General features: G+C 37.8%; 3 protein-coding genes across 6 annotated transcripts in view; all 3 read left to right on the top strand.

The window, feature by feature from the left end:
• Positions 1–18,617, top strand: part of LOC117954199 (protein THEM6-like) — a 19,504-nt gene extending 887 nt beyond the window's left edge. The window contains exons 2-25 of one of the 4 annotated variants that reach the window (XM_034887783.1): positions 1,633–1,762; positions 2,193–2,360; positions 2,528–2,665; positions 3,078–3,226; positions 3,981–4,084; positions 4,180–4,369; positions 5,358–5,489; positions 5,798–5,941; positions 8,524–8,659; positions 9,854–10,004; positions 10,108–10,250; positions 10,667–10,778; positions 11,299–11,362; positions 11,481–11,684; positions 11,801–11,946; positions 12,107–12,225; positions 12,818–12,939; positions 13,070–13,167; positions 13,621–13,754; positions 13,948–14,072; positions 14,201–14,346; positions 14,463–14,565; positions 14,686–14,822; positions 14,978–15,403. In XM_034887783.1, coding sequence (XP_034743674.1) covers positions 1,633–1,762; positions 2,193–2,360; positions 2,528–2,665; positions 3,078–3,226; positions 3,981–4,084; positions 4,180–4,369; positions 5,358–5,489; positions 5,798–5,941; positions 8,524–8,659; positions 9,854–10,004; positions 10,108–10,250; positions 10,667–10,778; positions 11,299–11,362; positions 11,481–11,684; positions 11,801–11,946; positions 12,107–12,225; positions 12,818–12,939; positions 13,070–13,167; positions 13,621–13,754; positions 13,948–14,072; positions 14,201–14,346; positions 14,463–14,565; positions 14,686–14,822; positions 14,978–15,095 — 3,213 coding nt within the window. In that variant the 3' untranslated portion in view covers positions 15,096–15,403. Of the gene's footprint in view, positions 1–1,632; positions 1,763–2,192; positions 2,361–2,527; positions 2,666–3,077; positions 3,227–3,980; positions 4,085–4,179; positions 4,370–5,357; positions 5,490–5,797; positions 5,942–8,523; positions 8,660–9,853; positions 10,005–10,107; positions 10,251–10,666; positions 10,779–11,298; positions 11,363–11,480; positions 11,685–11,800; positions 11,947–12,106; positions 12,226–12,817; positions 12,940–13,069; positions 13,168–13,620; positions 13,755–13,947; positions 14,073–14,200; positions 14,347–14,462; positions 14,566–14,685; positions 14,823–14,977; positions 15,404–16,538; positions 16,701–17,680; positions 18,189–18,264 lie in introns of those variants that run through there. The other 3 variants (XM_034887784.1, XM_034887786.1, XM_034887785.1) reach the window with 3 other exon arrangements.
• LOC117954201 (E3 ubiquitin/ISG15 ligase TRIM25-like) overlaps positions 12,778–22,169 on the top strand; it is a 23,598-nt gene continuing 14,206 nt past the window's right edge. Inside the window, exon 1 of the mRNA XM_034887788.1 lies at positions 12,778–12,788. The gene's annotated coding sequence lies outside the window, so the exon portion shown is untranslated. The remainder of the gene's footprint in view (positions 12,789–22,169) is intronic.
• LOC117954211 (protein THEM6-like) lies at positions 19,314–22,046 on the top strand. Its single transcript, XM_034887813.1, has 3 exons — positions 19,314–19,436; positions 20,384–20,888; positions 21,434–22,046. Exons 2-3 carry the CDS (start codon positions 20,388–20,390, stop codon positions 21,539–21,541), a joined length of 609 nt encoding a protein of 202 aa, XP_034743704.1. The 5' UTR covers positions 19,314–19,436; positions 20,384–20,387; the 3' UTR covers positions 21,542–22,046.

Genomic DNA, 22,169 nt, shown 5'->3' with positions numbered 1-22,169 from the left:
TAATGGGCCGAGGCGAGCCGAGGCGGGCCGAGGCGAGCCGAGGCAAGCTGTTACCAGCAGTGGAAAAACGCCAAAGGTAGACTGGGTAAACCCAGCCCGATCTGCCGGGGATTTGATTACGCCCTGCAGATCAATGTTCAATCTTAAAAGATTGAGCTTAGTTTGGTGATAGCTAAAAATAAATAAATAATACATAATGAATCAGTGAATATATTAAATTCAAATATTCATATAAAAATGAATCAATTAGTTAAATATATAAAAAGGTTTTACTTTTAATTATTTCATGTTCCTTTTATTTCAGCAATCCACATTTATGTATTTCCGTGGACTTTTATTTCCTAAAGACACATTTATTTATTTTGTCATTAGGAAATAAAAGTCCACAGAAGTAAAAAATGTGGATTTATGGAATAAAAGTACCATGAAATAATTGAAAGTAAAACCGTTTAATATAAATGTAACTAATTCATTAATTTTGATATGAATATTTACATTTATTTATGTATTTATTGCCTTATTTATTTATTTAATGATGTATTTCAAAGGCATTTATATTTATTTAATATTGAATAAAACAGCATTCCATAGATAGTCAGATTTGTTAGAACAAATTAGTGATGAAAAAAGGAAGTGCCAAAGTAAGAGATAAGGGATATTTAATACAACAACCTATGGAAATGTGTTCACTGTGGGCTGCAGTTGCTGTGATGTTTCTATTCTTAAATAATTTGTCTGCCTTTCTGAAGTTTTATTATTCTGTTGATTATATAAGAAGTTATTTAATATATGAAGCCTGATAGCTCTTTTTCTTTTTTGACTTGTTGGCCATGTTTGTTTAATTGTGAGTTGCGTCCTCTTTTCTGGTTAATTCCAGTATGGCTATACAGAGGAAGAAGGTATGTTTATAATTGGTCTATATCAATGACATTTCATTTCCAGGATCGTTCGGGTGCCGCTCCAAAATTCTGCCAGATGTCCCTTATTTCGGCCAAATGTCCATTGCCTTCCCCCTTTCTTTGTGTTAGCCTTTTAAACTCTGGTTGACTTCTCTGCAGGGTGAATCCAGACCGCTAGCTAGACTATCTGTCCAATCTGAGTTTTCTGTTGCACGACTAAATCAACTTTTGAACGTACACGGTCCACCAAAACAAGTTCCTTCCTGAGGTTATTTTGCAAAAGGCACCGTTGCTCGTCTGGCGCTTAGCACTGCACTAGACGATTGTGATTGGTTTAAAGCAACACTAGAGAACTTTTTGCACCTTTTAAGAAAATAAAATAAAATAATGTTTCCAAAATTGTTTCAGTGGTTCATCAAGTCGTAACAGGGTGAACAGCACTTCTGCATTCGCTTTGTGGCTCTCTACCAGCTATGCAAGTGCACTATGCAAGTTTGGCAGATCTGGTAGCGGATCTTTGTTTTGCTTTAAAGAAATGCCAATAAACCGGAGCATGTTTTTCTACCACCCCGGAGTGCTTTGTGGACTATCCAGGCCCTCCGCAGCGCTTTGGCTAGTACTTTTTTTTATTTATTTTTTTAAGAAAATTTTCATTGAAGTAACTACTTTTACTCTGGTATATTATTCTGCTACTCTTTCCATGTTAATTAAGTATTTTGATGTCTTTGTTTAGATGGATGCGATATTTAACATACTTAAGCAGTTCCGACTGAACTCCTACTACAACCAGTTTGTCCAGTTGGGTGTAAAGGATGATACAGATTTCCTGGATGGCGTAACAGATGAAGATCTGAACAAAATTGGTGAGATGAACCTAAACTTAAAACCAAAGACTGTTAAAACACATTTGGCTGCCACTTGGCAGAAAACAATTAAATCTGCATCTAGTGTTTTTATTTATATGTATATTTTTTTTTTCTGAACTTGTTATTCACTTGCACTTTTCATTCAAGGCACATGATGACCAGGAAAATATAAACCTATGCATGGCAATCCAATTCAATATAACCCTCCTTTAGTAAATACGTACCTTTTTATTTTATAGCTAGTAGTTAGTACCACAGTGTGTTTATGTTTCTAATTGCCTCATCACCAATGTACATTAATGAAAATTGTTTAGCATAATCACATTTGAATAAATCTCAATTGTTTGAGTTAAATGTCCGTTTACATTATAAAAAATAGTATGTATTTTATTAATCAAATACCATTTTTGCACCTACATTTTTACAGGTTTAAGTCATGTGGAGAAAAAACGTTTTTCAGCAATGAAAAACTTCATTCAAAGACTCAGAGCTCTGAAGCGCCAAGATCAAACTTTGACGCCTGTGGAAAAACCATTGGAGTCGTTTTGGCTGCAGTACACGTATCCCAAATGTCCTCAACCAAAATGTGTAGCAGGTAATAGGAACACATTTTTTAATATAAATTTCTGCTCATTAGATGAACTTAGGCCAACCACTGACTTGATGACACTTGTTGATACATGGGACACATGTGTTAGTGATCATTGTGCAGACATCCACATGCAACTGAACAGCTTCACAGTGGTTGATTTGAACTTACAGATATGGATCCAGCACAAAACACACTTGATGATCTGATGTTGAGGATTGGCCATCTTGAAAGTGTTGGAAATTCCAAAGGAGTCTGTCTCTACACAGTCGATGGGATGCCCTTGACAGATGATCCCTACTTCAACACATGTGAGTAGACCGGAACATTTTTTACAGAAGGAATTGCTAGATGTTAGTTTATATTGCCAAGATTCCTTTTTTTGTCCATTGTTTGTTTTAATTGTACTGCAGTTGCAGGTGCAACATTGACTATAGATGTTTTGAAGCATCCATCATCTTGGTAGCTCTTTGTTTTGGTTTTACAGCCCAGATCTTTACTGTTGTGGTTCAAGCAGGCAGCTCTTTTCAGAGTATAAGCTGTAACAACAGCTTATACTCAACTCACCTAGATGGACATGGAAACATTTAGAAATGAAAAAGATGATTATAAAAAAGAACAGAGCTTAAAGGAATGAATTATAATTTTAAATGTTGTTCTGGATGTGTAAATGTTTGTTAACAAGTTCACCATTTCAACTAAAAATGTTGTCTTGTCATAAAGGGTCTTTGAAAGACAGATATATTCAAAGTGGATCTGTGATTTATGCCATATTCACACCAAAAGAAAACCTGAAACGGGCTCAAATACCAAAGCAAGAAGTTGTTGAAACCTTTGGAAGAAGTGTGGTTCGATGCCACATTATGCTTAAGGTGCGTTTTAATTATATAAGTCATAATGCAACTAATGATTATATTGACCAGTATGGTATATGGATATTAGTGTACAAGCTGAATATGTTTGATTTATAGCTCTGCTTTGTTTAAAAAAAAAAATTATTTGCTGACCACGTTTTATATTCACATTCTGGGGTTCACATCTCTTTTAAGTCACACATCATAAATACTTTTACTTTTTGTAAAAATTTTAACAATTGCAACTTTTTAGAACTCAAATTGGTGCAAACAGATGTAACCGATCAGACACGACTAAATTCATTAAATACATGTGAACTTCATTTGTCTAGTCCAGCTACTGAGTGCAGTGCTCAGCTCTAAGATAGGGAGCTAAGATGTCATTTTCCATCAACCACTTTGGGGATTGCACCTTTTATTATTATTATTATTGTTGTTGTTGGTATTTTATTTTTTCAACATATGGTATATACATTATTTAAAGGTAGGGATGCACCGATGCCACCGTTGCTACAAAGCCTGTTAAGACTATCAGCTCCACACATCTCTTTCTGTATTTCTCAGTATGGCTATACCTGCTTGACAGGGAAGTCAATGTCTAGTTGCTATGAGGTGGTATCGGGTGTGGTAGTATTGTGTATGTGGTAGTGATTTTATGATGAAGTATGATTACATGTGTATGGCATAGGACCAGTACCGGATTTTGGCATCGGTCCATCCCTATTCTAAACAAATCTGGTCTTTATAATTTGTATTTACTTATTTCATACAGGGAGACTTTGAGGTGATGGTGAACTTGGCAAGTGACACCATAACCAGCCTGAGTCTCAAGCTGGCAAATGAAAGTGGAATCCCAGCACATGTCCTACATTACAAGTAACTCTATCTCATGGCTTCTTACCCTCCTTTTCAGTAGGCAAATTCCTTTTCTCATACTGTATTTCTGTTCTCTTCTGTGCTCTTATTTTCAGAGGTCAACATTGTGGTGATGACACTCTGCAAAGTTGTGGGATCTCTGAAGAGTCAACGGTTAACTTCTCTTTGTCCACCTTTTCTGACAAGACTTCACGCAATGAGAGATTCTTCATTAATGATGTTGTGCCTTCAGTCCAACAAACCCAGAAAGGAATCAGTTTGTTCTTGTCTTCCCTTTTCGCTGTTGTAAGTTTTATTTTATAATAGAGTATTATCAGTACCTTTCACGCTATCGTCGGTCACGGATCATGGAAAGTGAAACTTAAATCTGTCATCGGGCAGTTGGATTTATTCACTCACTTTAAAAAGATTTATTAAAAGCTTTCTTTTCACATTTTTATTTACAGCGATATGCTACTTGTGTCATAGGCTATATATTAACTTATTGGGGAGGAAAAAACAGGAAAACAGTTTTATGTAAAAACGTTTCTCCCCCAAGATTTGCAATGGGACAACACCGTTTTAGAAAGTTGCAGGGGAAAGTTTCCACGTTCATTGAGTGCCTGCAAGCAAAGTATATGGTAAAGCTGACTAAAGAGATCCAGCATCCTTAGAACAATGCAGTGTATCAGAGAAATAAAACATTTTCACTGTTTCAGCTCCACTAGAAAAACAGCTGCAACAAGTATCTCACTATTACTAACGTTATCCACGTTCATATTTACAAAAAAGCCTGAGAGTTGAAAGTTAGAACAGAAGTACAAAGATGCTATGAAGATGATACTCTCGTCGCGTGAACTCTGAGGTTTTAGAACGTTGGAGACCGGCGTATTGCAAGTAGGTGCAAGTTTCAAATCGTCTCGCTGCAAATCTTTGGTCTGGACTGGGCTCTACCCCTCTGCGAAGATTCAACTGTAAGACTCGCAGATGAATCAAGCTCCTTTTTGATCAAATACTTGACTATTCAGGGTCACCCCTTGTTATTAACCACACCAGCATCCCAAGGCATGCCAGTGTCGGAAAGTCGGTCAGTTCACCTCTTTGGTCCTTTATCTCAGCAACTATTGAACAGATTGCCATAAAGTTTGGAAAAGACAGCGGCCCTTGCATAGCTGTAGACTCAAAGGAATGAAACAGATGGCAAATATATCCATTGAGTTGCTACATTTAGTAATGTTACCTACCTTCCCCTGTTCGCTTAATCCTGCTTTAAAATGCATTTGTTTTTTTCTAGGAACATCATTATTCAACAGAGAAACTGAAGAAACTGATTTCCTACATAAGGAAACTGACTGGATGTAACCCTCTTGCTCAAAGTTTGCATCAGTTACTCTGCAGGAATGAAACGCTAACCAGGAATCAGAAGGTAACCAAGATGAGCCGAAATAATTCTGTCTGTAAAGTACTCATTTTTAAAGTGGGTGTTGTCATGTGCTGCATTACAAGTTGAGGATTTGCACAATATCCAACTAGTCTTGTGAAGAAGAAAAAAATTGTGCAAAATTGCTGTGCTTCAATTTTTAATTAGAATTAGTTTTTTTAAACTGAAATCCAATTGGGAACAATTTTCTGCAAAAATAAAAATGGTTCACCTTCATTGTATTGGTCGCAGCAGATATTTAAATGCATTCACCAGTACCCATTTGTTTAGCTGTACTTGTTCTTTTGATGTAGATTGCAGTTGTTGAAGGGTTGTACATACTCTTCAGAGAGCTTTTGCCTCAGCGTAAAACACTGCAAGAGGAGAAACCCATTGAAGACCTGAATGTCTTTGAGAATTCACTGTACTGCTGGGCACATCTCTTATCGGAAGCAAAGGTATGAAGATACTGAGGGTTGACTAATATGAGCTTTTAAACGATGAAACCAGTAATTTTTTAATGAAGTCGCCAATGTTTTGTGTAGGTTTTAATGTCTACACCTTTTAGTTGAGGTTGCCATTACATTAAACTACTTGGTGATACGTGGCTTGAAATATTTATGAATGCATTAAAGTAGATTCCTATTTCATGGTTGACAATAGGGGTGTACAACAAAATCGATTCACATTTACAAATCAATTCAAGTTCTACCGATTAGAAATCAAGTCATAAAATTCCTTTTTAATTTTTTTTTTAATGAAGTGTATACTTCATATGTACACTATATACATGGGATAAGTAACTACATTTACATACTGTGAAGTTTATACTCTAAAATAAAGCAAACAAGACTAAGGGCCCTATTTTAAATAATCTGATACGGAAGTATCAAAAGCCAAACGCAAGTAGCTTTGTGGGTGGATCTTGGGCGGTGTTATTATACCGGTGGGATAAATGACTCTTGCACCCAACAAAAATCTAAAATAGGTTGGTCTGAAGTAGCTACATTACTCAAAGGTGTGGTTTGGGCGTAACGTGCAATAAACCATCAAAGCGTTGTCTCACATTCCGTTTAAAAGCAGGTGAGCTTGTTCCATGGCGGATTGCTATTATACAGTAATGATGGATTTGCTAGGCGCATGCTGTTAATAGCTCTATGGGCGCACGCCAGGAACAGTTCAAAGCCAAAGAGACCAACGTTTGCTAGGGATTTTTCTTTTTGACAAAATGTAAATGTCACAATGTCAACATACTTTCCAATGTTTTGGGCTCACTCTCACTGTATCACGATGTTATGAATGCATGTTGATATTTTTGCAATGTAGTCTAACAGTAGACAGAGATAACCTCACTATAGACAATGCAGCTCTCCTCTCCCGTGCTGCTGCAGGGGCATTTGGGTTAAGTGGCATCGGCACATGCAGTTCAACCACACATCACCTTTAGTCCTTTAATAGTTCCTCATTTGTCATTTGTCCTCATGTCATCAAAACAGGGAAGCGAAGTGTGTGTGCGCGTTGTCAACATTCTACATTACGTCCAGGCATGAGCTCTTAAAATAGCATCTAAATTACGCGCCACTGGCTTTAGACTAGGTTTTTTCCTGGTCAGTGGCAGAATTGTTTTCTGGTATTGCAAAATAGCACCAGGGCATGTTTGCGCTGGAACACACCTCCTGTTTTTGCGGAACCTCCCCCGTGAGAGCAAGTTTATTCCCTAATTTAACAACATGTGTTTGTGAAGGGAATAGTCCTCTGTGTTTCGGGTGCAAAGTAGGAATGATTTCGGTGAACAAAGTCAATTGCGCTGGGTGCAAAATAGGGCCTTATGAGGGAAATGCTTTTTTCCTGCAGAGTCACAGAATGATTTATGGCAGACGGTGCTACAGTAACACATTCTGACTGGTCACAGATTTCTTTGTTACACCAAAAAAAGCCAGTGTTGGTGTATGGCAGTGGAGCCATGTATATGGAAGCATGAACTTTGTTTATATAGGCCTAAATGTATTTTAATGTTATTTTAGAAGTTATCTGTTGTAGTTATGGCTGATACTGGGGCGGGACCCTCAAAGGAAAGAAGGAAATTAAAAGAACAGCTAAAAGGGAAAGTGAAAGACAAAGGGTGATAAATGAGTGGACTTCAGTCGGGCTTGAACAGAGATAATTAGGGGATTGTAAGCGATTCTAAACCGTCCTGGATTGCCCCTAAGGAATGTATTGTCTATTTCATTCATAAAATAACTTTACAGTGTACGATGTGGTTGTACGTCAGTAGCAGACATTAAATTAGGCCCCCCTTCCATTTAGCACGGACGTTTTCCTTTCCGTACTTGTTTGTGTTGGCTTACCATTTTCTTTTCCCTTGTCCCCCTGTAACGTTACTTGTGTAAAGTGTCCGTGGGTTTCATAAAATGGGCTATATTGATGTTATGTTGGTTGCTTCATCAAACTGTTATTGCTTAGGCTCTTGACAGTGCTACCTGATTTATCTCACGAGACATCCAAAGTAGACTAAGTTACCGTATGCTGCACTTGCATTTGTTACTTATTCTTTTATTGTAAATCAATGCTTTTCTGGTTGAGCAACACATTCATTGTGATTAGCCATATGACCTTATTTTAATGCTAACTTAGTAATTCAGCAGCGTAAAGACTACATGTCATTTAGCTGACGCTCTTATCCAAAGCAACTTACAATTGCTAAGTGTCTGAGTACGCCTCTGGAGCAATTAGTGGTTAAGTGTCTTGCTCAGGGACACATTCATTTATTGCAGTGGGATTCGAGCCCAGGGCTCCCACACCAAAGACTTGTGATGCATCCACTGTGCCACCCGAGACTAGAAAGGTACACTTCTAAATATGTCCAGAGAATTCTAGGCTTGAACAGCCAACCTTGTGGTTATAAGACAGCAATTTTAGCTTCCAACCGCAAGCTACAGCAAAGATACGACCTTGATTGTCATTTTGTGTTATATCAACACAAATCGCATGTTCCATACAGCCACTTTCAGTTATGATCACTTTTTCCTTATTTTGACAGAAACTGGCGTCAGACCAGGAGATCTACGGAACAATCACTCTTACGTCTGAAGATGGTAGCCGCTTCTCTGAACCAGTCAGAGTACCTGGACTGCCTGGAGCTTTTGAACGTGCATATGTTTGTCAGAAAATCAAAGGTAACACTAAAACACCATGACTTTTCTTCACATTTTTATGTATGAGGAGATGAGTATAGAAAATGTCTATAAAAAAGCAGAGTTCAATTAGAAAAAGCCGATTGCAACCCCACAATTTACTGCTCCTACAACTTTTATTGGGAAACAGGTACAGAAAATTCTGTGGTGCTAGCTTTACATGAAAACTGTTAAAGGGTCCATGCCGCAAGATATGGACATCTTTCTGCTCTTTTGTTGAACTGATCCATTAAGAACACTGAGGAACAGTAAAAAGAAGAAGACTTGAAATTAGCATAGATCTCCTGCCTGTTCTCCAATGTTGACAGAGTGATAGCGGGGGAGTAAAAGCTGCCTGTAAAACCCAGTGTTTAAACTTTAGAGTACCGCCTCTCTCTCTCCCTCTCTTGGCCGAGACAGCGTGCAGTTCACTGTGGCGCTGTCTGGAGCAAACCTTTCTCTGTTACAATGACTCGGGTAGCAGAACCTGACTTTACTTTTCTTCTACTCGTTTGTGGTGGTAGCCATTTTTATACAAAATTCTGCAGGTAATAATTCAAAATGGTAAATTTAATGGTATAATGCGGTGAGAGAAGGGCGCTTTTGAATCTGTCCAAGTCCAGTTCATTTGATTAGTATGAACAGGGCACAACCGTATATTTTTCCCCAGGGTGCTCCTCAGTTGAAAAATGTAGGAGTGACTTACATAAGGTAACTGCTATTACTGTTAAACATGGTATTATGAATACAAAACATTATCAGATGCAACGTTTTCTATTTTGAAATATTGAATAATAAATTCTCCATAATGTAGAGAAACAGACTGGCCCTACAGTTTGACATGCATGTGAACTGCAGATTTCTGCAAATGTAAACATCATTGTGTGAAATACAGTTTAACTGCTGACTTCACAGTATGTGAACGGGCCTCAGCAGAGAGGCAGAGCGAGACGACGTCTCCATATTCATGGAGTCTTGAAACTTTGACTCTTATGCGTAGGTTACTCGAAATAAATGACTTGCATCAAGCATTAAAATTAACTGTACCAAAACACGGGGGAAAGTATTAATGAAACATTTTTTATTTACATACATACATACATACACACACACAGTATACATGAATGAATGAGAGAGAGAGATTATTCAAATATCTGGTATTATTGGTGTCACTTCATTTTCTATAATTTGTTATAGATGGAGAGAAAATTCCAAATTGCACTGAAGAGGTTTTGCGAGAAACATCAATACAGAGAGCCAGCGACATTGAGAAAGTGTTGCTCAGCTTGCCTCCATTCATCAGAAATTATGCTCTTTGGATTCACCATGACAACACTGCGGGTCAGAAGTATGTATTGTCAATGTTTTACTTTTCTTCAACAAGTTTTATTTTTGGGTTTGAATTTAGACTTAAGCCTTGTTTTTCACTAAACTGTACAATTAAATGGCAGCTTTCAGGTAAACATGGAGAAGACCTTCGCAAGTATGGTGGAAGAATTAAAATCTCCTGACAATCAGTACATCAATGTGACCCCACCTCTACATCTGAAGGAGCTAGGGCAGTGCGGGTCGCGCCTTGTTCTACTCAGTGAAGGTATTCACAATATGGATCATTTCTGACTCTGAACACTTGTTTCAAATGGTGTTGCTACTCTTTTAAAGGGTAAGACTCACTGGCGGTGTATGATGAACATTATTACACTTTTGTGTTGTACTTTACTTCCGAACTACCATCTTATGCAACTTTACTTCTACTAAACTACATTCAGAGGGAGATAGCATACTTTTCATACCAACACATTTATTTGATAGCTTTAGTTACATTTATTCTAGGTACAAAAGATTCACTTATCACATATGATGCATTATTACTATTTCTTTTTTATATTATGTGCTAAATTCTAAAACAGTCTGAAAAGAACTTCTCGATGGTTTCTATTTTGCCTCTGATATTTAGTACCATGTTTGTGTTAAGCTTTGTAATGTAAATTCTTTTTTTGCACTTTTCAGACAACATTGGCGTATGTTTGAATAAAGAAAAAGGATCCCCTGATATGATCGTAGTGCATGATTGTTTGGATGGCCATTACAAAACCTTGGATGTGAATGAGCTGGCAGCCAGGTAAGTACCTGTTTTACAATGTCTTGTATCCACCTTATGTTTCCCAGCATCAATTAATGCGCTCTTAATTTTTTTCTTAAATTCTTGTCTATTGAGGAACTGAGAATGTGAATTATTTTATCATTTACATGTTATATGACTTAAAGGGTGTAACTTTGGAAAACTTTTTAATAGGAAAGACCCCCAGTACAAGTTTCTGTAAGCGCCTATGTGGGTCTTCTATCTTTTCTGTATACACATCCTATAGTTTTTTTTTTCTAGTTTCTATAGCCATTTCAATTTAGCCTGCACAAATGGGTAAGGGAAAGTGTCACTCAACCTTTTTGTTTCAATACAGTAGCACACAATGTAGTGAGAACAAATGTAGCAGCACTAAACTATGAATGGTGGTACGTGCCGTAAACTAATGGCCAGAGCCACAATGTTGCTGCTTATTCATTTTCTTCTATTTACTTTATGAACCTCCTATAAAAGCCACAATGCCATTTCTCTGACCAACGCTTTTTGACATTTAACACAGGACTGGCGACCATAGCGATGGCCGAACATTTGTCACAACCAGGACCCCAAAAGAGGCTATACTGGTAACACTTGTCTCTCTCTTGTTTTGATATTTGAATGTAGGACTGACAAGGGAACACAGGATACACTTGGCAGCTATACTATGATTATTCTTGATCTAAAGGTGTACATTTTTATTAGGTGATGATAGACACAAGCTCCTCCATGGAGGAGGAGTGCTATGAAAGTGCAGAAATCAAGAAGATCAATGCCGTGAAAGAGCTATTTGACAACTTTGCAACAAGGACCATGGCTTATGACTTTTATCATGTCATCGGCCTCGTGAAGTTTGACTCCCTGGTGAAAGTTCTCCACACGTTTACCGAAAATCTGGAAAGGTTCAAGGTGAAGTCAGTAAATCAGAGCTATCTTAGATCTGTCCTTTCAGTAAAATGTGCACCTGGTTGTAAAGCAGTGAGGAACTTACATGTAAAGTAATTTTCTTTTTTTCACAATTTTAGGAACACGTACGTAACATTGAGGCCAGTGGATGTACTCTGCTGTATGACGCCCTGCGACGTGGGGCATGTGAGCTGGAAAAAGTCAAGACGAGGTTCCCAGATTGTAGACTTCACATCATTTGTCTCACTGATGGAAATGATTCTGGGTAAATCTTTTCTAAGCAATTTTTGTACCTTGTTTATACTTGACCTGTTAGTAAATAATATTGATGCTGTGAGCAGTAAGAAAATGTCATGCTTAACCACGACATATAACGGTCAACTACAAATTACAAGTGAGTTGACATATCTCAATTCTTCCCATAGATCCTCAATAGAGCCAGATGTTGTCACAGCCAAACTGCTAAAATCTAACATCATTGTGGACTCAATACTTCTTGGAAATGTGGAGAACAATATGCTTCATGGAATCAGCAATGCAACAGGTATGGCATCTTTGAAAAAAGGCTTTTGCATACCTTTTACAACCCAAATCTGCGTGTATATGCAGTTTTTTTTTTTTTTAAACAGACAAACCAGTGTGGGAAATGGCCCAAAATTAGAACTTCTACACAGGTGTCCTGCTCATCAATGCCGATTGGAGCTGCAGCTGTTATATATCTGTGCCTACTAGAGGTCTCTTTGACCCGGGAGTGAATACCGATTGAAACCTTTCCCACTGCAGACAAAAGCCAGATGTTAGTGGGTGTACTGTAATCGGGTTATTGGCCAGTGGGAAATGGTATATTCACTGTTATGTACTTATTAAATCAGGCATCAAAATGTGTAAAATTAAATAAATAATAATGCTATGTACAGTTTATGCCATCAAACATTTTGCTAATTATTTTTTTTTAGTGTTGTTAACTTCGCCCTATCATTGTTTCACTTTTATGACCAGGTTCAAGGTATAGCAGAGGGCTCAAGCTTAGATAAATTGTTGTTGGTATAACATTAGTTGTTATACGTTAATATGTACTCTTTATTGGACCTTTTATTCATACAGTTGGTAATCTCTCCTCCTCACATTGCTTCCAGGGGGTTGTTGTTTCAAACCACGGACAACCAAAGAGGGTCTGAAGCTCTTTGAGATTGAGACAGTTCTGTCTTTGGAGCAGAGGAAACTCAAGAAAAAACTTGACCCGTCCTCCATCAGTCAGGTTAGTTTTATAGGTCATCGTCCACCATTCTGTTGGAAGTGATATTCAAAACGCATTACTGTTTGACACACGCATACATTTTTACACGTTGTGTTGATGTTCATATTAATTTGTTCCTGTCATTTTATAGCATAGGTTGTCCAACATCTTCATTACTCATGGGTATGACAAATGTCCAGAGATGTCCTTGCCAAGCCAGTTAAACAGCAAAGTGACAGTGACGGAGAGGTGAGTGATGGAAGCAACAGTTGGATAGAAGCTGATGGGTAACTTGTTCAAGTAATGTTTTTAGGATCCATGTTATTAGAAAAGGGTTGTTTACCTCCTGTCATACTGTCAGAATTGTAGAATGGTGAACAAGTTGACAATGTAAAAGGTCTCACAAATAAAATGTTAAATACACCTGATAACCCTGATAATGCTTATAATATTTGTTGATCAGTGTAGACTAAAATAAGTCGACAGCCAAGCTAGCAGCTGTAAAACTACTCTACACAACGATGCTAACATGCTGCTGATTAGCATTACCTGATGTAATTATGTGAAGAGAAGTGGTACAGCCTCTTAGTCTTAGGATTTCAAACTGTCAATATAGTGAGGTAAAAATACAGTATTACAAACATGTTACTTATATGTACTGCCTTAAAGTGTTTGCATTGCATTAATAATATTTCTAAATAGTGCCCTGAAAAAGAAGCTCAAGGAGTCAAAGGGGATGTTCCTGGAGAAGGACAAACGTGTCCTGGATGAGCTGAAGAGCCTGCATTGCAACCCACATCCCTTCTTCAGAATCTTTCCATCAGAGTCAGACTTTAGTATGTGGCATGTACTTTTTTGGTGGGAGGGTGGAAGCAATATTTGCTTATTGTATAGTTCTATGTACAAGATAAAAGGTTATGTTGAAAAACACTATACCTTGTTTTCAGATACACGTTTTTATTTTTTATTCATGGAAATGTTTGTGTTTTTTTATAGCGACAAGGCTTAAGATTTTTTGAATGTTTTCAGCGTTCTGGAGGATTCTCATGCAAGGCCCTCCTGACACACCGTATAAGAAAGGAGTGTTTGAGCTGTACTGCCAGTTTGGTCCAGACTACCCAGCAAAGCCTCCACTCGTCCGCTTTGTCACACAAGTATCCTGTCAAAATACTAATAACTGAAAAGTTGTTTAGTATATGTGTAGACGCAAATTTGCAATTGTTAACATTATTAAGTAATGTCATCTGTTCGAAAGGTATGTATTTTCTTAACACAATGACAGGTGTACCACTGCAATGTAAACAGTGTGGGCCGCATCTGCCACAACATATTTGACCGCAACTACAATGCCCACATCACCATGAGAGAGATCCTAGAAGCTGTGTATGGACTGCTCATCATCCCTGAGCCTGCCGATCCACTGGACAGGTAAGGTGTGGGTTTGGGTGGCACCACAGAAGCTCATTTTTACCAGTTTTTTTTTTTTTTCTCAAACTTGTGTTTAAAAATAAGTATTTGACTCACATTTATTTTCTTTTTTGAAGCATTTTGGCTGAGGAATTCCTGACGAGCCGTGAGACGTATGAACTACACGCTGAGAAACATACAGAGGCAACTGCAGAAAAGTCACTAGATGACATGGAGAAAGTAAATGAGTGCTATATGTGTATACATTGCGGTGGATAACATTTATTTTGCACATAAAAATGTCTTGCAGGTTTTTTAATAACATACTGTTTTGTTTCTTTTCTTTGTCTCTATTTAAAGCAATTGGTGGAGTCCGTGCCACAGTTTATACCCCAACATCTGATCTGTCCACTCACCAAGAACATGTTTGTTGATCCTGTAAAAACAGTGTATGGCACCGTGTACGAACGCAAGGCCATTGAGGAACATCTAAAGCAGTGAGTTTGTTTATGAGTGACCTCTATGGTTACCTAAATGACACCAGTTAAGAAATCTCATGGTTGCATATGAACCTTTTCTTCTTATGGCTTCTCAAGCACAAAAAGACTTATCAGCTTCATGTATTTTCAATTGACTGTACACTCCTTTGCAGACACCCGTACGATCCGATGGCTGGCCCCGAACACAAGCTTGAAATGAGTGACATCAGAGCGGACAAGGACATGAAGAAAATGGTGATGGATCATCGTTCCCGTCAAATTCAGATCTAAGTTGCAGCTGAGTAGTTTTTATTTTTTTTAAATCAGGTTCTTGTGAAAAAGGAAATTGGCCATCTACTCTTAATTTTGTATTGCTACAAGTTTTTCTTAGTTAATTTATATTGTAACATTATTTAATTAATCACTTGGGAAATGTTAATGCAGGTCTTTTTCATTAATTTTCCTCTTCCTGGCATTACTTCTACTTTTCAAATGAACAGTGATGGACATTCTTTTTTACTGTTGAAACACTTGTTTCGAGTTGATTGTGTTTCTGACTTTTGATTATTCAGTGTTCTTTAAAATACTATCCTATTTCATTATTTACTGTGTTATCACTCAAATATTGAAAATGTGTATAGTAAATAATTTAGGTTCATTACATTTGTCTTATTGGTGATTGCAGAAGACTAAAGGATGAGCATTTTATTTCTATTGCTATAAGACACACACACACGTAGGATTTTAATGCAAGCATGCCACAGCCTGGTTTGTTTGTGAAAGGAGCAATTCATAGTTTTCACATTAAAGCAAGGAATGTTTAGGCAAACATTTCCTCTAAAAGTAATTCTCAGAAATAATTGTGTCTGTCAACTTTCAAATGGTTCAGTTTCTCTTTACATTGTAATTAAAAATGTCATATATAATTGAAGTGAATATGAAGTTTTTGAGTTGCGTGTGGCAGTTTGTAAAGTATAATTGTTAATGTGGTAAGATTATGTGATCCAGTCCTGGCTTATAATTAACATAGTCAAGGATAAAAACGCAGTGAAAGTTATAAAATCTTAATTGGATTTTCCAAATAGGACAGATGAAGCTTCGTTGCGTGCACTGTCGAGTACGTACCGGTGTTACTATGTGTTACACCGCCATCGACGGATATGCTGCAGCTGCGCCTTTGCTGACCGACCGTGTTTGTGATTAAAAGCAATACGTATGTGCACGTTCATAGCGGAACACGATTTGTCATTAACGATGGCCCCTGTGTACTCTACTACTAAATTCTTTTTTTCTGATGATGACCCGGCCACATCTAGAAAGTTTTGTTTGCACAGTGATTCAGCATAGGATTATATTATTGCAATATTATAATCTACATTGACTCTTAATTTAATATGTTTGGAAGAAGTAAAAATGTATTTAAAACCGTTTAACTTATTTCCAAATTAACTTTAACGAGCGCATATCGTAACATGACACTGTGACCCTCCCCCCAAAAGGTTTCATGCTCAGGATTTTTTTTCCCTTTAAGCCCTGCCCTACGTAAAACGGGAAGTGAATCACACTTGGGCTTCAAATTAAATTTCCTTGAAGTATGAAAACGATAATTTGTATATGCATACAAACGATATTAATAGGACATTTCACAAATGGATTTCTTAACACATTTTAGCGTTTATACGCCGTGTTCCCGATTGATTGTCGAAAACGCCTTATTCAGTCATGCTTTTATTTTGAAGGCTGTAGCCGAAGTACCGGTATATTAAAAGGGTATCTAAACTTTCTGGTGAGGTACACCCAGACAGTTAAGTGTACCATACACGTTGTATAGTGTTGGTGCAGTTGTGTGCTGGATTTAATGTTGACTCCTCAGATCTGAGTGGAATCAGACAGCAGGTGAGTTTTTCTAGATTTCTCCTAAAAGCCTAAAGAGTTAACATATTATAGCTAGCTACTGACATGCGTGACGTTTACCTTCGCCGTAAAATTTAATAAAAAACTATCAATACTAACGTTACCAGGTCGTTATACGTCTACCTGCCAATGTTTATACGACTGGTTTAAAATCACAACTTATGGCATTACAATTTTAACTTGCGAATAATGTTTCAGACTAATGCACTACTTTGACTAACCAGACTAAATGCTACTCCGTTTCTGCAGTTATGTCACAGATTTCCTTAGTCGTTAATTTACATTACATTCCATGTTTAGCTGACGCTTTTAGCGACGTATATTGCCATCGCCATAACTGATCATGCACTGAGAGGTAGAGTTAGCCTTGCTATTCCTGTAGAACCTGTTTACATTCACGTTAACTGAAATCAGTTCACTTGTATCCTGAAAAGTGGGAACACTGATACTCTTTTTGCAACAGTAGAATGGGTCTTCGATCTCCCTTTAGTGTAATACAGAAAAAATGTAATAATTACATCCTGACTGGGCCACGATTTTCATGTCAACGGAAACAACTTTTTATTTAATTAAAGATTAATTAATCTTTCGGTTTAAATACCTGCTTACTAAAGAAATCTTCTTTGCCAGTCAAAGCAACACATCAGTAACTGATAAACGCTGCAAACATGCAGGTATGCAAATTTAGCAGTAATGGTAGCTTAAGAAGTCATTCTTTTATGGAAACTAACAATTGAGTTGATTGATTGGCTTGTACTAATTGATTGAGTACAAGCCAGTCACGTTTCCTTCTACCTCTCGTTAAGGTAGTTTTTTTTTTTATAATTTGTTAAATAACGAATCAAACACAATAACAATCATACATCTACCTCAGCATGTTTGAATTTTAATTACATCCTATATTCTCATCACAGTAACCCCGCTGCCCTTCTCTGCTTGTGTGGCGTGTTTCCTTTCTCCAGAGAGATGTGGTGGCTCCTGTGGGTGCTTGCAGCCTTGCTGGCTCTCTTCTGCAGTCTGGATGTGTGGTACTTCCTCCGGGCAGCTGCTGTGATTCTCCGGGCCTGGTTCCAGCCTCCAATCTGGGATGTCACAGCAGAGCAGATCCAAACAGGCCGGGTCACTCCCCATGACATTGACATGTGCCACATGAACAATGCTCGTTACCTCCGGGAGTGTGACTTTGCCCGCTTCTCTCTCTACATACGTAATGGTGTGTTCAAGGCAGTGCGAGCACTCAAAGCTTCAATGGTAGTTGGGGCCACTACCATCCGTTACCGCAGGGCTCTCTGTATAGGTGAGGGGTATGAGCTGCGGAGTCGTATCGTCACTTGGGATGAGAAAGCCTTTTTCCTGGAACAGAGATTTGTGTCAACAAAAGATGGGTTGGTGTGTGCCATCATGTACTGCAAGCAGAGCATCATACGCAGCAGCCCAGACAAGATCATGCAGCACCTGTGTAAACGGAAGGTAAGGACCAAATGATTAAATAAATGTGCAAACTTGATAGTTGAAAAACATTGAGTCTATGGCGTGCTCCCTGCAGGTGGAGTGCCCTGAGTTTCCAGAGGACCTTCAGCACTGGGTCAACTTCATCTCGGCCAGCAGCCAGACCCTCAGAGCCGAGAGTGGACTAGACGAGAAGAACAAATAAGACGTTGTGTGGGCAGCTTAAGGACTGACTTTTTGTAAGACCATCTCAGGATTAAAAATGCATTTGTTTTCTGTTCACATTACTTAACTTAAACACAGTCGTGCCTACGCATCTGAAATAAGCTTTACTCAGATCTCTGTCAACACTGGAAGAACTAGCACACCAGGCTAAAAACCACTTACTCTTCAGTAATAATAAAGTAAAATGGTTAGACAAAGTGTGTCTTCAATTACTATGGCAGCAATGAAAACAAATTGATTTTGAAGTCCCATTTATGCACTTTAATACCCTTACTATTCATGTAGGGCCTCACAATAAGAGTCTAAGGCAGAGGTTTTTTACTGTCAACACATGTGAAACTTGTTACAAAACCAGGCATGGGCCAGTATGAGATTCGGAAGGTACGATAACCTTGAGAAAAAATTTCACGGCATAACGGTATCGAAATTATAGCTATGAATGTTTCATTTTTTTAAATGTTTGGGTAAAAAACTTTTTTCCCCCATTAAACATGTTTTTTTTTATTTATTTTTTTAAACACTACACACTGGCAGGGAGAGGAATATCTAAACTGCACTTTCTCTCCTTAAAGATTCAAACAGCTTATACCTTAGCAACTGTATGACAGAAAATTGTAGTGGTTTTGCAGTATACCCATAGTCTTAATAATATTATACAGTCTATGGTATGCCTTGTAACCGTCCAATGTCTAAACACAACAAACAAAAATTTGATGAAGATATTGCAACAACGAAGAAAGAACATTTGATAAACTCACAAAAGTTATGTTGTCTCTGTGACTAAAGGGGTGTGTCCAGTCAGTGTAGTGATACACATGGTATTAAATGTCAAATAAAGTAATAACACATTGGTAAGACTTCACTAAATCCAGAAGATGGCAGTGAAGCACCACTATTAGCATACCAACCGCCGTTCAATTTCAAAGCAGAAGAAGAATTACGTGTCGTCACACACCCGGTAGTCATGTTCATTCATTCTACCGGTTTCTTCTTCAAGTTGTGGTCGTATCGCATCCCATGGTAACACTCTCTTCTCGACGCACGGTAAGATACACAGCCATAAAAAATAGGTCTACTGTATTTGTGGTTATTTTTTAAATGTCGACAGTGAGAAAAATTAAAAAAAGCGACTTTCACACGTCAAGAGTATGGTGTCTATAATTCTACAAGGCCACCATCTGCAGGTAGCTAGCAGCTAAGCTAACAGATTTGGCTGTCAGCAGGTTGCGCCCCGATCATTTGCATTGAACTTTCAAGGTTGAAGTGAGTGATTATAGAGATATGATGCTTCCGTATTTATAGCTGTAGTACAAAGCCAATGAATGTAGAAAAAATCCACTTACATCTTTTTCTACACGTTTGCACTGACATTGATGAGGTCAAAGGAGAATGTGATTAAATATTGAGTGTGTTCATAAATTATGATAAAACAAGCCTTTTTTTTATAGGAAATTGCAATCATACACTTTGGAATTTCTATTGTAACGTTTCATATGATTTGCCTTTAAATGAGTTTTGTCTCTTGTCATTAATGTTTTATAACATATTACTACACTGTTAAAAAATAGATTTGATATTCTATTGCATTTTATCCTTTGTTTTATTGCTATAACAGACTGGTTCATATATTATTACTACTTCTCACCTCATGCTATATATAATATCCCCTACTATATCATATTTGATCACGTACTGTAATATGTTAATATGTTCGATGTTGCATCATATTCTATATGAATGCATCTATAGTAATACAGACAAACCCTAAGTACCATTACTTAATTGTGTGTGGTGTCACTTTAACCACACCATGTCACTTTACCTTGCAATTTTGTCTTCAAATGCTCTTGTGTAGTTTTCTATTTTAGTTAGATCTGTACTATTACTGTCCTTGTGCTGATGCTGCAACAACAACAATAACAACTGAACTTTCTTGCTGGGGATCAATCAAATTAAATATGCATCTTATCTTATGTGGACTGTTGTTTCAGAGAGATGTTGCTGCTGGTGCTGGGTGCCCTCCTCCTGCTCTTCTGCAGTCTGGATGTGTGGTACTTCCTACGGGGGGTCCAGGTGTTCTTCCAGGCGTGGTTCCAACCCAGAATATGGGACTTGCTGGCTGAGCAAACCATTGATGGCATGGTCCTTCCCCATGATTTGGACTACATGGGCCACATGAACAACTCCCGATATCTAAGGGAGTGTGACTTTGCCCGCTTCCACCATTATATGCGAAACGGGCTGCTAATGGCCTCACGCAAACTGGGAGCCAGAATGGTGGTAGGGGCCTCCACCATCCGGTACCGGCGCTCCCTGGCCTTCTGTGAGGCTTTTGAGATTCGGACCAAAATAGTGGGATGGGACGAGAAGGCGTTTTACGTGGAGCAGCGGTTTGTGTCCAAGAAAGATGGTTTTGTCTCTGCTATCATGCTTTGCAGACAGAACGTGGTGCACTGCAGTCCAGAGAGCATTATTGAGTTTGTCTGCAAAAGAAAGGTGAGGAATAGCTGGAGATGAAGAACAGTATTGGTATGACTGTAGTAGGGTTGCAAATGAAAATTCTTTTTATTATTGATTTTATCTGCTTTAATGTGCTTTGGTTTTTCTCCAAACACTCAAAAACATAAAAATGTTATGTTTATTGTTACATGAGACAAAGAGAAAAAGCATATCTGCAAGGTGGAGAAGCTGGACCTCAAAAATATTTGGCATTTTGATTGAGAAATGACTTAACAGAGAACACTGACCATCAAACTACAGTAGTTTCTAGATTTTTCTGTTAATTAACTTATAGATTAATCAACTAATCAGTTATATAGGTTATGTTACGTTATCTGTGACCATCAGTCCAAAAATCCTAAGCTATTCCGTTTTCTTTCTCATTAAATCCTTATATTTTGGAAAGTGCAGAATAGAACTGTTTTGCCTTTTTCTTTGAAAGATTTAGTTTTAAATGATCAAACTTGACAACTGTCTGTCAATAGTTTCAGCTCTACACAGTGGTATTAATATTTTTTGGCTAATTTTGTGTTTGTGTGCAGATTGTGTGCCCTGAGTTTCCTGAAGAACTCCAACATTGGATCAGCTTCATTTCAGCCAGCAGCCAGGCACTGAGAGCCGAGAGCGGCCTGGAAGAGAAGAACAAGTAAAGCCCCACACCGTGTATCATGAGTGTAGGCCCACATATAATTTGCATTCCACGCACATATACAGTAAACATACATGCACACAAGCAGTTAAACATCATAGAAAGTTTTTAATTTTACTTACAATATTCCGTTTATCTCCGTTTTTAGTGTGCTCCTTCTTGCTGTGTATTTTTGAATGATTTGAACAGAAATACTCAACTTGTTACAAAACTTGACCTGTAAGGTATTCCATATTTGAAATGCACTATATGCATCGGGATCATATTGAAAGTTCTCTCGGAATAAAGTGACGCAAGAATGTAACTTTATTCTTGCAGCTTATAAACCGACGTCTTCATCTCATTTTAGCAAAATCCTCTAAATTCAGATAAGCATGCAGAGCAAAAGTTAATCTTCCACTGACATCAATGCATGTTTTTAAACAGACCCAGTCTCTTTTGTGCCTGTTTCTCCTGATTAACCGTAGTTTACAGTTATAACTTCAGAGAATTATAACTTTTTACAAAACAAGGGTAAGTTTGATGAAACACTTGAATGGGCATCATGAACATGTACTGAAAACTGTTTAAGCATTTTGCACAACACAAACTAACCCAAATGAGTAGACAAACTGTATTCATGTTAACAA

Source organism: Etheostoma cragini, chromosome 12 (genome assembly GCF_013103735.1).
Source record: "Etheostoma cragini isolate CJK2018 chromosome 12, CSU_Ecrag_1.0, whole genome shotgun sequence".
In the NCBI taxonomy this organism is placed as follows: domain Eukaryota; kingdom Metazoa; phylum Chordata; class Actinopteri; order Perciformes; family Percidae; genus Etheostoma; species Etheostoma cragini.
The sequence above is the reverse complement of the archived record's forward strand: the minus strand, read 5'-3'. Positions and strand labels throughout refer to the sequence as shown.